Source organism: Emys orbicularis, chromosome 19 (assembly GCF_028017835.1).
Source record: "Emys orbicularis isolate rEmyOrb1 chromosome 19, rEmyOrb1.hap1, whole genome shotgun sequence".
In the NCBI taxonomy this organism is placed as follows: Eukaryota; Metazoa; Chordata; order Testudines; family Emydidae; genus Emys; species Emys orbicularis.
Window position 1 is genome coordinate 17,184,914 of NC_088701.1, and position 13,721 is coordinate 17,198,634.

A 13,721-nucleotide genomic window follows, 5' to 3' on the forward strand; every position below is an offset into this window, starting at 1 on the left:
CCCCTGCCTGCCCCCTGCCTGAGGCTGGGGTCAAAGCTCACCCGAGCCTGGCCTCCCCGCTCGCTCAAGCCCTGCCTCCCCCCCTCCGCATGTTCCTCCACACCAAACCCCACTTTTTTTGACAAAAGTGGATATTTATCCCATTTGCTCTTGCCAACTCATCAAGTCGCCAAGAGCAAATGGGACAAATGCCCACTCTTGCCAAAAAAGTTGGGACGGCTGGGACAGGGCTTAAAAAACGGACTGTCCTGGCCAAAATGGGACGTATGATCTACTTAAATCTGAGGGCGAGTGTGTGTAAAACCCTGACTATGTGCTAACCCCAGCCCTAGGACCTCCTGCAGTTTGGCCCAAGAGCGGGAGTGTTAGGGCCTGCAGCTGTGATGCAGCAGCATCGAATGCTGCCCGGGGAGAGAGACACCCAATGAGAGGGTAGCTCCGAGGTTGAGGGACTCAGCCTCTGCTGGGGAGGAGGCAGTTGGAAGGTGGTTAGAAAAGGAGGTAAAAAGACGTGGCCCTGGGTAAAAAGAGCTGTGCTAGAGGAAACTGGACTTGGAAGAGCCGTGCGAGGGGCAAAGAGCGTATGACCGGTGAAGCTGACCCTTGGGACACTGAGAGAGGGAATACGATTTGGGTGCCTGAGTCAACAAGTGTGGCTCAGTCTCTCGCTCAGGAGATGTCGATCATGATCACGGGTGAACCTGTTGGAAAGAGGTGCGGGCATCGCAGTGTTGAATAAAAGGAGCATCGCAAGGCGGAGAGGGGGAAACTAGATTTTGCAGCCAGGGGGAGGAGGAGCTTCTCGGGGCCACACTGTTCTGTAGAAAATTCTTTTAGTGCGATGATGGTAATTTACAGGGTTTTTTTCCTAAGCAAGTATTTGATGTTGCTTCATATTATTTACGTTCCTGCCAATTTTGGGGGTTTTCCTTCTTAAAGTTTAAAAAATGAAGGCTATCTCCATTGTGTTGGTTTGCCTCTGCCTGTCCTCACAGTAGGCCTGGTCACTCCAAATGCAGCTGTTCAAAGAGAGAGTCTTAGATAATTTCATAGTAAACAAACATCTAATACACACAAATGCATTGTAAACAGTGTTTACAGTACATAGAAAAGTTTTAATAGAAAAGCTAATAGGTAGGAAGCCTGCTAGTCCTCACATAGACCTCCAGCCCTTTGTTGCAGTTGCATATATGTAAATGCAAGGTTTCAACAGAACATCTGCACTTCTATACTTCAACACACACACAGAAACGCAGTCCCCCTCAGATCTGCTCTCAGTCATGATTGCCCAGTCTCTGTAGTGTTGCCATTACATGGAGTGTTCAGAGCTTGAGAAGAATGGCAGCATCTTGGATCTTTGTCAGCAAACCCCCTGGGGTCAAAACCAGAATATCCCCTTTAAAGAAAATCTTATGGGTTTTAGGCCAATCTGGGGTCGGCCTTACTGCAAATGAGCACCCAGGCCTTGCCCCACTAGCCACTTTGCCCTTCCTCTTTCAAGGCGACCCTCCCCACCACAGGATGGACACATGTAACAGTTGCCAAGGACAAAGAGACTGGCTGACAAGGCGCCGGCAGATGGAGAGAGTAGACACTTCTGCTCTCACCACTTGGATCCATAGGAAGGCAGGTGGCCCTCAGTTCATTGAAAGAGGAAGCCGCTGAGTTGGGAGTGGGAGCTGGGGCAGGGCCTGGCTGATTTCTAACAGGGGCTCTCAATTGCAAACTGGCAAGGGAAGGTAGCGGGTCCAGTTGTGCAATCAGGAGAACCGTGCTGCCCCCAGCTACAAACCCAGGGCTAGGACTCTCATTGGTGGAGGATCCCCAGCCTGCTCTGTGCATGATCCACAAAGAAGAAACCTCAGGCCTCATCCAGAGGCGAGGTATGAAATTGAGATGCACCTGCATGCTGGGAGATCTGTCACCCCCACCTGGAAACCCAACTCGCACCTGGCTTAGGCCAGGCTAGGGATGCCTGCCTACGCATGCTCTGATCACAGCAGGTGCAGGGTGGTGAGAGATCAAGCCACACCATAGTTAAACACCTGGGAAGAACAAACTCCCACACAACGTTCCCCAAAGGAGGTTGCCATAGTTTGCAGTAGCCAAGAGCTCGTCCTGCCCACCGTTGGGCGGCGTTTCTGCGGGTGATCTGCCGGTCCCGTGCCTTCGGCTACCCGCCGCCGAATTGCCACCGAATTGCCGCGGGACCGGTGGACCTCCTGCAGGCATGCTGCCAAAGGCCGCCTGACTGCCGCCCTCACGGCGACCGGCACGCCGCCCCCCGCGGCTTGCCGCCCCAGGCACGCGCTTGCTGCGCTGGTGCCTGGAGCCGCCCCAATGCAAATCCTGGTGGTACAAATGTTTACTCCTTTAAGGGAGTGCTGAGAGTGGGGGAGGGGGAAGCAGGACTCCTGGGTTCTATCGATGGGTGTGGGGTCTAGTGGGTTAGAGTGGGGCAGGGGGGCTGGGAATCAGGATTCTTGGGTTCATTTACCTACTTTACCACTGACTCACTAGGTGTTCATCAGTTCATATGCAGTAAGGGTTCCACTCCCAGTGCTGCCCCCTGACCTGCTGTGGGTAGGGTTGCCAGGCATCCAGTTTTTGACCGGAACACCGGGGTGAAAAGAGACCCTGGTGGCTCTTGTCGGCACTGCCGACCGGGCCGTAAAAGTCCAATCAGCGGCGCAGCCGGAGCCTGCACTCCCCCACACACTCCAAACCCCTCAGCCCCAGCCCAGAGCTCCCTCCTGCACCCAAACCCTTCATCCACAGCCCCACCCCACAGCCCGCACTCCCAGCCAGAGCCCACACCCCCTCCCACACTCTGAACCCCTCAGCCCCAGACCAGAGCACCCTCCTGCACCCAAACCCTTCATCCACAGCCCTACCCCACAGCCTACACCCCCTCCCGCACTCCAAACCCCTCAGCCCCAGCTTGGAGCCCCCTCCTGCACCCCAAACCCCTCATCCCCGACCCCACCCCAGAGCCCGCACTCCCAGCCGGAGCCCACACCCCCTCCCACACTCTGAACCCCTCAGCCCCAGACCAGAGCGCCCTCCTGCACCCAAACCCTTCATCCACAGCCCCACCCCACAGCCTACACCCCCTCCCGCACTCCAAACCCCTCAGCCCCAGCTTGGAGCCCCCTCCTGCACTCCAAACCCCTCATCCCAACCCCACTCCAGAGCCCGCACTCCCAGCCGGAGCCCACACCCCCTCCCACACTCTGAACCCCTCAGCCCCAGCCCAGAGATCCTTCCTGCACCCCAAACCCTTCATCCCTGGCCCCACCCCAGAGCCCATACCCCCAGCCAAAGCCCTCAACCCCCCTGTGCCCCTTCCCCATCCTGGAGCCCTCTCCTGCATCCTGAACCCCTCATTTCTAGCCCCAGCTGGAGCCCACACCCCCAGCCCAGAGTCCATACCCCACCAAACCCCAACCCACTGCCCCAGCCTGGAGCACTCTCATGCACCCCAAACCCCTCACCCCAGAGCCTGCTCCTCAGCTGGAGCCCTCACCCCCCTCCAGCACCCCAATCCCCTGCTCCAGCCTGGTGAAAGTGATTGAGGGTGGGGGAGATGGAGCACTCGGGGGCGGGGCCTCGGAGAAGGGGCGGGGCAGGGCAGGCGTGGTGTTCAGTTTTGTGCCATTAGAAAGTTGACAATCCTAGTGGTGGGGCTTTGGGCCAGGCCCTGAGCTATTTCTCTCACTGAAATCCAGAGACAGGGAGAGCCTTAGAACAGGAGCTAGTGTAGGAGGCAGGGGAAAGCCCCAGCCTGGGAAGCCCCAGCTCCCTCTTTTCTGTGCATGCCGGTGGCGTGCTGAGGGGTTGATGGGAGAGAGCGCTGTGACTCAGCGGGGCCAGAAAGCAAAAGCAAAAGCAAGTCTGCAACTACAACACTCCAGCAGAGGAGGTGAGAGGTGGGGCTGGGGGATCAGTGCACCCTGAGGGGGGAGGAGGAGATGTTCTATCTGCCTCGGGGACCCAGGCCCACATCCCACCCCCAGGGTCAATGCCATGAGGCTGCTGGGAGGGATGGGGCACTGTGTCTCCCTTAGGAGCCTGACATCTGGGCAGGGCTGCCTCTGTGGCTGTGTACCCCCTGGCCTCCCTTCTGTGGGCCCAGTTGGGATGTGCAGGGGCTCCCTAGGTCTCTGGGGGACTCAGCTTGGGGGGAGGGGCTGCTGATTGGCGACTCGGGGTAGTTCTCCAATATAATAAGGGGAGCGGTGGGGGGTGGGGCAGCTCCCATTGCAAACTGGTGGGACTGCAGCAGGCCAAGGTATTGAGGCCAGTCCAGTGGGCTGGCACTCAGGACACCTGGGTTCCTCTCCCAGCTCTGCCACTGACCAGCTGGGCAAGTCCCTGCATTGGCCCAGAGCCTCAGTTTCCCCATCTGTAGACTGGGGGTGACACCCCCCCCCCGCCCCTGATGCTGGGGTCCTATGGGAGGCCTCCCATGATCAGCCCTGGGCTGTTCTAGAGCTGGGGCCAGCTATTGCCAACACTGACCTCCCCCCCCCCCCCCCGAAGGTGATTCCCTGACCCCGGGGGCAGCATCCCTTTTAAGATCCTTGCTCTTCCTTCCAGCACTAGTGCCCCTCCAGCCAATGGCACCCAGAGGCCTCCCAAATCCCAGGCCCAGTCTGCCCCCAGCCCTGGCCTGGCTTCCCATCAGGTCCCATCTCTGCCCTGACTCTCCCCCCCCCCCCCATAGGGCCTGATCAAGATGGCAGAGAAGCCCAAGCGCCCGCATCTGGGATTGGCCCAGTACCCCCTGTTGCTCACGCTGGAGCCCGAGGGGCGTGGCCTGGGCGGGCAGGTCCTGGAGTTGGCTGGCCCAGAGGAGGTCCACGTCCACCAGAAAGACGGCATCCTGATCTGCGACGACTTCCTGCTGGGGCAGTGTCTGGAGGGGGCGCGCTGCCCGCGCCACCACACCCCCAACCCCTTCCACTGGCAGATGCGGCGCACGGCAGACAGGGTGTGGCTGAGTGTTGGCACGTTGGCCCAACAGCACCTGGAGAACCTCTACTGCAGCACCAGCCGCGATGACGTGCAGCTCATGGACAAGTACGTGGCTGATTGGACATGGCCCAGCAGGGGGTGCTATGGGGCGGGGCGGGAGCACTGGCTGTGGGGGGAGCTCTCAGCTGCTCCAGTCCCAACCCCTCCCACCAGGAGAGCATTGGCTGAGGATGAAGGGAGAGATGGAGGCAAACCTGCTCGCAGGTGCATCGCCCAGCTACTCACTGCCAGCATGAGGGGGGCATTGCCTGTGGCCCCTGCCCCTTGGTGACATCTCTGCTGCCCCCCTTCCAGGGCCGGCTCATCCTGGACCCTCAACCTGAACTCCATGGACCTGAAGCCCAGCCAGCTCTATGACCGTGTCCGGCGCCTCTCCAACAGCAGCGACCCCAGCCGCAACCCCTACTTCCCCATGGAGTGGCAGGTGTACTGGGAGGAGTGCGGCAAGTGGCTCGTGTACGAGGAGGTGAGGGAAGGGGGGTGATCCCAAGAGAAGAGCGGGTGTGGGGGATGCATGGGCAGCAGGGTGGGAGAAATGGAAGGCCTGGCCTGGGGTGAGGAGCAGTGTGGCTAGGGGGACGTGGGGTGGCTGAGGGTGGCATAGCTGAGGAGGGGCAGGGGTTGCTGGGGGAGGGGCTGTGTGGCTGGGGTAGCTGAGGAGGATTGTGGCACTGCATGACTGGGAGGGGCTGTGCAGGGGGAGGGGCTGCGTGCAGGAGGTGATATAGCTGAGGACGGGGAGGGGTGTTTGTGTGACTGGGAGGGGCTGTGTGGCTGGGGAGCAGCGTGGCTGGGGAGGGGCAGCATGGCTGGGGTAGCTGAGGAGGAGGAGGGGCTGTGTGGCTAGGAAGCAGCCTGGCTGGGAAGGGGGGAGGGGCTGTGTGTGGCTGGGAAGGAGGAGGGGCTGCACGGGCTGGGAGGGGGTGCCTGGCTGGAGGAGTGGCCTGGCTGGGTGGCTGAAGGAGTGGCGTGGCTGGCAGAGGGGCTGTGTGGCTGGAGGAGTGGCGTGGATGGCAGAGGGGCTGTGTGGCTGGAGGAGTGGCGTGGATGGCAGAGGGGCTGTGTGGCTGGGGGAGTGGCATGGTTGGTAGAGGGGCTGTGTGGCTGGAGGAGTGGTGTAGCTGAGGAAGGTGGTGGAGCTGCATGGCTGGGGGAGCATCGTGGGGGAACGGGTGCGTGGCTGGGAGGAGTGTGGCTGAGGGGTGCCCCGTGATGGCGTCTCTCTGTGCCCAGCCGGTGCGGTGGGAGCTGCTGGCGGCCTTCGAGAAGGGCATGTGGAACCACGCCTTCAAGCTGCGTGGCCAACTGTACAACGTGGACCTGAAGAAACTGACCCAGCGCAATGTGCGTACGGGCTTCACCCGGCGCATCCTGCACTGCCCAATCTTCCGCCCGCCCTGGCGCCTGGTGCCCCACCTGCGGTGAGTGCTCTGGCCAGGTGCCATCCCTGCCCCTGGGCACCCAAGAGGCTCTCGCCACTAGCCATGCCCTTGTTTGTCTTCTCTTGGCAGGACAGGACCGGGCGCCACCCTCTCTTCCCCCGGCACCGTCCCTGGAGAGGACCCCCAGGACACCTACTGGGGCCCGTACCCTGCGTCCTGGGTCCCCAAGGCCCCAGTGGGCACCATGTTCACGCTGGCAGAAGTGGCGCCAGCAGAGAGGGCCTATGAGACTACATGCACGCTGTTCCACAAAACCCTGGCAGAGGACAAGGCGTTGGTGCTGGCCATCTACCGGGTCCGGAACGACTACCTGTGGCAGAAATACTGTGGGTAAGGAGGGCAGGCATGGGGCAGGGCTGGGCATGGGGGGCTGCTAGTGGGTTCTGGGCTTTCCCTCAGTGCCCTTGCATCTGGCTGCTGCCACAGGGCGGGGCTGGCAGCTGGAATTGTAACTCTGGTGCACGGATTCTGGGGCGTGGTTCCCCCTGGGCCGGGAATGGGACTCGCCCAGAAGCTGGTGTTTTGTGGTCTTGGTCCCCATGCTCTGGGCCATGGATGAGGCTGGGCTGGAGCCACGAACCCATCCGGGCCATCCTGCCCGTCCCTAGCCAGCTGGCGATCCCGGCTTCTTACTGGGGTGACTCCTGGCTGCTCTTGGTGCCTGACCCATCATACCCAAGCCTGGGGCAATGCACCAAGGAAGCGGGTGGGTGGGGCTCGAGCTTGTCAGTGACACCCCCCCCCCATCTGTCCCTCCTCCAGGCAGAAGAAGTTCATGGCCCAAAGCCGACCCCGTGCGGCGCGGTGCTGCCTGGAGAGACACCTCTTCCACGGCACCAGGGCCAGCAAAGTGCAGCCCATCTGCGAGATGAACTTTGACCCCCGGGTGTCAGGGGAGAACGGCGAGGCTTACGGGCAGGGCAGCTACTTCGCCGCCGACGCCTCCTACTCCCACACTTACGCCAAGGTGGACGAGGCCAGCCTGTGCCACATGTTCCTGGTCAAGGTGCTGGTGGGGAGCTCGGTGCGGGGCAATCCCATGTTCCGGCGCCCCCCCCCGGCACACGACGGCCGCCTCTACGACTCCTGCACGGACCGTGCTAAGAAGCCGCAGATCTTTGTCATCTTTGACAGCTGCCAGTGCTACCCCTACTTCCTGATCCGCTACAAGTTGCTCTCCGAGCCCGTGGCCGTGGACTCGTGATGCAGGAGCGCTGGGGGTCAGAGGTCAGCTTGCCAACTTTGTATTTCAAAAATAAGGGACTGATTTCTTAGCCCCACCCCTCCTCCTGAGATCATCATTATTATTATTAATACTACTAAGGATTCACCTACATTCGCCAGGGGGATTTCTGGCTGCTTTTAGCAGCACTCAGCGACTCCCAGGCTTGCTGTACAGAGATGGGGAAAAAATAAGGGATGTCCCTTGTATCATAGAATCATAGAATATCAGGGTTGGAAGGGACCTCAGGAAGTCATCTAGTCCAACCCCCTGCTCAAAGCAGGACCAACCCCAACTGAATCATTGTAATAAGGGACTGTCGGCAACCTTTAGTCACGGGTGAAGAGGGCAGCTTGCTCCCAGGGGTGGGAGTGTGCGGAAGAGCCTGAATACCCACCCCCACCCCCGGCACTGACTGGAATAGAGCTCGGTGTCTGGGCCCCGGCGCCCCAGGCTGGAGGGAGGAGTCAGGGCCGTGCGGGGTCAATCGCACTGTGCTCCCCTTCTCAGCTGGCAATTGGAGCCATGGGCCTGACACAGACCTGCCGTCAGATCCTGCTGTCCAGAAAGGCTGGGCCTGCTCCCCCCGTGCCAGGGAAGGGGAGAAGGTCGCTGAGGAGCCATTCTCCAGGGTCACTCCTGTCCTGCACCCCCCCCCCCCAGGCCCTGCCAACTCCCCAAATCCCTGTGCCCCATGGCCATGGCCACCAGGGTCCTTGCCAGCCAGCTCCTTTCTTGCCAGCTCCAGAGAAACAGGGGATTTACCCCGAGGCCAGAATGGGGTTCCCGGCACTGCACTGCCCACAGTCTGGAACGGAGGGGTTGTGTGATGATGGGGGGATCTGTCACAGACTCCATAGAATCATAGAATATCAGGGTTGGAAGGGACCTCAGGAGGTCATCTAGTCCAACCCCCTGCTCAAAGCAGGACCAATTCCCAACTAAATTATCCCAGCCAGGGCTTTGTCAAGCTGGGCCTTAAAAACCTCCAAGGAAGGAGATTCCACCACCTCCCTAGGTAACGCATTCTAGTGCTTCACCACCCTCCTAGTGAAATAGTGTTTCCTAATATCCAACCTAGACCTCCCCCACTGCAACCTGAGACTATTGCTCCTTGTTCTGTCATCTGCCACCACTGAGAACAGCCGAGCTCCGTCCTCTTTGGAATCCCCCCTCATTCTTCTCTTCTGGAGACTAAACAATCCCAGTTCCCTCAGCCTCTCCTCATAAGTCATGTGCTCCAGACCCCTAATCATTTTTGTTGCCCTCCCCTGGACTCTTTCCAATTTTTCCACATCCTTCTTGTAGTGTGGGGCCCAAAACTGGACACAGTACTCCAGATGAGGCCTCACCAATGTCGAATAAAGGGGAATGATCACGTTCCTCGATCTGCTGGCAATGCCCCTACTTATACAGCCCAAAATGCCGTTAGCCTTCTTGGCAACAATAGCACACTGTTGACTCATATCCAGCTTCTCGTCCACTGTGACCCCTAGGTCCTTTTCTGCAGAACTGCTACCTAGCCATTCGGTCCCTAGTCTGTAGCAGTGCATGGGATTCTTCCGTCCTAAGTGCAGGACTCTGCACTTGTCCTTGTTGAACCTCATCAGGTTTTTTTTGGCCCAATCCTCTAATTTGTCTAGGTCCCTCTGTATCCGATCCCTACCCTCTAGTGTATCTACCACGCCTCCTAGTTTAGTGTCATCTGCAAACTTGCTGAGAGTGCAGTCCACACCATCCTCCAGATCATTAATAAAGATATTAAACAAAACCGGCCCCAGGACCGACCCTTGGGGCACTCCGCTTGAAACTGGCTGCCAACTAGACATGGAGCCATTGATCACTACCCATTGAGCCCGACGATCTAGCCAGCTTTCTATCCACCTTACAGTCCATTCATCCAGCCCATACTTCTTTAACTTGGCAGCAAGAATACTGTGGGAGACCGTATCAAAAGCTTTGCTAAAGTCAAGGAATAACACATCCACTGCTTTCCCCTCATCCATAGACCCAGTTATCTCCTCATAGAAGGCAATTAGGTTAGTCAGGCATGACTTGCCCTTGGTGAATCCATGCTGACTGTTCCTGATCACTTTCCTCTCCTCTAAGTGTTTCATAATTGATTCCTTGAGGACCTGCTCCATGATTTTTCCAGTGACTGAGGTGAGGCTGACTGGCCTGTAGTTCCCCGGATCCTCCTTCTTCCCTTTTTTAAAGATGGGCACTACATTAGCCTTTTTCCAGTCATCCGGGACCTCCCCCGATCGCCATGAGTTTTCAAAAATACTGGCTAATGGCTCTGCAATCTCATCCGCCAACTCCTTTAGCACCCTCGGATGCAGCGCATCCGGCCCCATGGACTTGTGCACGTCCAGTTTTTCTAAATAGTCCCGAACCACTCCTTTCTCCACGGCGGGCTGGTCACCTTCTCCCCATATTGTGCTGCCCAGTGCAGCAGCCTGGGAGCTGACCTTGTTCGTGAAGACAGAGGCAAAAAAATCATTGAGTACATTAGCTTTTTCCACATCCTCCGTCACTAGGTTGCCTCCCTCATTCAGTAAGGGGCCCACACTTTCCTTGACTTTCTTCTTGTTGCTAACATACCTGAAGAAACCCTTCTTGTTACTCTTAACTTCTCTTGCTAGCTGCAACTCCAAGTGTGATTTGGCCTTACTGATTTCACTCCTGCATGCCTAAGCAATATTTTTATACTCCTCCCTGGTCATTTGTCCAATCTTCCACTTCTTGTAAGCTTCTTTTTTGCGTTTAAGATCAGCAAGGATTTCACTGTTTAGCCAAGCTGGTCGCCTGCCATATTTACTATTCTTTCTACACATCGGGATGCTTTGTTCCTGCAACCGCAATAGGGATTCTTTAAAATACAGCCAGCTCTCCTGGACCCCTTTGCCCTTCATGTTGTTCTCCCAGGGGATCCTGCCCATCTGTTCCCTGAGGGAGTCAAAGTCTGCTTTTCTGAAGTCCAGGGTCCGTATTCTGCTGCTCTCCTTTCTTCCTTGTGTCAGGATCCTGAACTCGACCATCTCATGGTCACTGCCTCCCAGGTTCCCATCCACTTTTGCTTCCCCTACTAATTCTTCCAGGCGTCAGCCGCCCACTGCTCCGCGTCACTGCTGGGCTGAGAAGGTCCAATCCATGGGCTGGTGTCAGTCTGGTACCTCCTGTGAAGCTGGCCCAGCCCCCTCCCAGCCAGCTCCCCCCACAAGCTGGGGCATCAGCCCATGCCTCTGCTAGATTCCTGGTGGGAAGTAAGCGCCGCTTGCGGGCACATCTCTGGGGTCCTTCTCCTATCAGGGGGATGGGCCCAGGGCCAAGTTGTCCCCCTACGCCCAGGCAGCTGGGGTGTTGCTGCTTCCTGTCTAAGCCCTGCAGAAAAGCCCACCCCTCCCCAGGGCCCAGATCATCCCCCCGCCCCCTGAGTGACAGGTGTGTCGATGGGAGGGGAGGGTTCAGGGCTACATCATTGGGGGCAGGAGGGACAGCACGGCTGGGAGGAGCCCCTTTCCTAGCACCGTCTCCATCTCCTGAGCATCAGTCAGGGGGGGTTGCCAGAGGGGCACAGGGGGTCTTGGGTGAGGGCGATGGGGGGCCCAGAGGAGGAAGTGGGAAGCTGGAGGTTTGACAGCAGCTGCCCCAGGTTGGGCGACTGGACCTGCCAGGGTCTGCAGCCTGGCTTGCCCACAGAGAGACTGCCCACAGCCCCCAAACCACCCTGCAATTGGCGCTAACCAGGTCCCCACCCCCAGCTGGCAGCCTTGGGGGGGGGGGGCGTGAACAGCCCCAGAGACTGAGCCCTGCGGGTGGCGGGGCCCCTCAGGTGGCAGCTCCGCCCCCCTGTTACCAGCTTTGAGGTAGGCTCATTTATTAGGGTTACCCTTCTGGGGGTGGGGTTCTGTACTTCTATCAATGTACTGCTTGTGTCACTTGTGTTCTCACACAGAGCTCTACTTCTCCCTGCTGTAAGTTCCCTCCCCATGGAGCTGTCCTGCAGGACCTTGGTTCTTCCAGCCCCAGAATCAGACGAACACACACACACATTAACAGAGAACATCTGAGAGGACCGGGTCAATCAGCACTCCCAAGCTGACCCCTTATATGTCCCTGGACTCAGTAGGCTGGGTCGAGCAGCACTCCCAAGCTGGCACCCTCATATGCCCTTGGACTCAACAGGCTGGGTCAAACAGCACCTCCAAGCTGTCACCCTCATATGCCATGGGCACCGCACCGGGATAGAGTACGCCTGAGCAGGCTGGGTCGAGCAGCACTTTCAGTCTGCCACCCTCATATGGCAGGTTTTTTGGCAGGTTTTCAAAGAGACATTATTAAGGGCACAAGAGCAAACTATCCCACTGCGTAGGAAAGATAGGAAGTATGGCAAGAGACCACCCTGGCTTAACCAAGAGATCTTCAATGATCTCAAACTCAAAAAAGCGTCCTACAAAAACGTGGAAACTCGGTCAAATTACAAAGGATGAATATAAACAAATAACACAGGTATGTAGGGACAAAATTAGAAAAGCCAAGGCACAAAATGAGATCAAACTAGCTAGAGGAAGACCAAGGACAGAGGAGGTCCATTACTCAATGAGGGGGGGAAAGACAATAACTGAAAATGTGGAAATGGCAGAGGTGCTTAATGACTTCTTTGTTTTGGTTTTCACCAAGAAGGTTGTTTGCGATTGGACGTCTAACATAGAGACTGATCCTATCTCATTTTCACTGGCAGTGTCTAAAATAGGGAAAGAACAAGTCAAAAATTACTTAGATAAGTTAGATGTCTTCAAATCACCAGGGCCTGATGAAATGCATCCTAGAATACTCAAGGAGCTGACTGGGGAGATATCTGAGCCATTAGCAATTATCTTTGAAAAGTCGTGGAAGATGGGAGACATTCCAGAAGACTGAAAAAGGGCAAATATAATGCCCATCTATAAAAAGGAAAATAAGGACAACCCGGGGAATTACAGACCAGTCAGCTTAACTTCGGTACCCAGAAAGATCATGGAGCAAATAATTAAGCAATCAATTTGCAAACACCTAGAAGATAATGAGGTGATGAGTAACAGTCAGCATGGATTTGTCAAGAACAAATCCTGTCAAACCAACCTGATAACTTTCTTTGACAGGGTAACAAGCGTTGTGGATGGGGGGAAGTGGTAGATGTGGAATATCTTGAATTTAGTATGGCTTTTGATACTGTCTCATGTGACCTTCTCATAAACAAACTAGGGAAATACAACCTAGAAGGACCTACTATAAGGTGGGTGCATAACTGGTTGGAAAATCGTTCCCAGAAAGTAGTTATCAGTGGTTCACAGCAATGCTGGAAGGGCATAACGAGTGGGGTCCCGCAGGGATCGGTTCTGGGGCCAGTTCTGTGCAATATCTTCATCAATGATTTAGATAATGGCTTATAAAGTTTGCGGACAATACCAAGCTGGGAGGGGTTGCAAGTGCTTTGAAGGGTAGGATTAAAATTCAAAAGGATCTGGACGAACTGGAGAAATGGTCTGAAGTAAATAGGATGAAATTCAATAAGGACAAATGCAAAGTACTCCATTTAGGAAGGAACAATCAGTTGCACACATACAAAATGGGAAATGACGGCCTAGGAAGGAGTAGTGAGGAAAGGGATCTGGGAGTCATGCTCGATCACAAGCTAAATATGAATCAACAGTGTAACACTGTTGCAAAAAAAGCAAATATCATTCTGGGATGTATTAGCAGGAGTGTTGTAAACAAGACACGAGAAGTAATTCTTCCGCTCTACTCTGCGCTGATTAGGCCTCAACTGGAGTATTGTATCCCGTTCTGGGTGCCACATTTCAGGAAAGATGTGGACAAATTGGAGAAAGTACAGAGAAGAGCAACAAAAATGTGTAAAGGTCTAGAAAACATGACCTATGAGGGAAGATTGAAAAAATTGGGTTTGTATAGGCTGGAGAAGAGAAGACTGAGAGGGGACATGATAACAGTTTTCAAGTACATAAAAGGTTGTTACA

The 13,721-nt window shown here is 56.3% G+C and overlaps 1 protein-coding gene across 1 annotated transcript; it reads left to right on the forward strand.

Moving 5' to 3' along the window:
- Positions 1–3,879: 3,879 nt before the first annotated feature.
- Positions 3,880–7,683, forward strand: LOC135891521 (protein mono-ADP-ribosyltransferase TIPARP-like). Its single transcript, XM_065419070.1, has 6 exons — positions 3,880–3,888; positions 4,727–5,082; positions 5,332–5,503; positions 6,271–6,458; positions 6,549–6,809; positions 7,242–7,683. The coding sequence occupies exons 2-6, from the start codon at positions 4,739–4,741 to the stop codon at positions 7,681–7,683; spliced, it is 1,407 nt and encodes a 468-aa protein (XP_065275142.1). The 5' UTR covers positions 3,880–3,888; positions 4,727–4,738.
- The last annotated feature ends 6,038 nt before the right edge of the window (positions 7,684–13,721 follow it).

Coding starts and splice junctions, on each gene's coding strand:
- LOC135891521 (XM_065419070.1), top strand. CDS start 4,739: ATGGCAGAGAAGCCCAAGCGCCCGCATCTGGGATTGGCCCAGTACCCC. Junction 5,083..5,331: donor GACGTGCAGCTCATGGACAA/GTACGTGGCTGA, acceptor CCCCCCTTCCAG/GGCCGGCTCATCCTGGACCC. Junction 5,504..6,270: donor AGTGGCTCGTGTACGAGGAG/GTGAGGGAAGGG, acceptor CTCTGTGCCCAG/CCGGTGCGGTGGGAGCTGCT.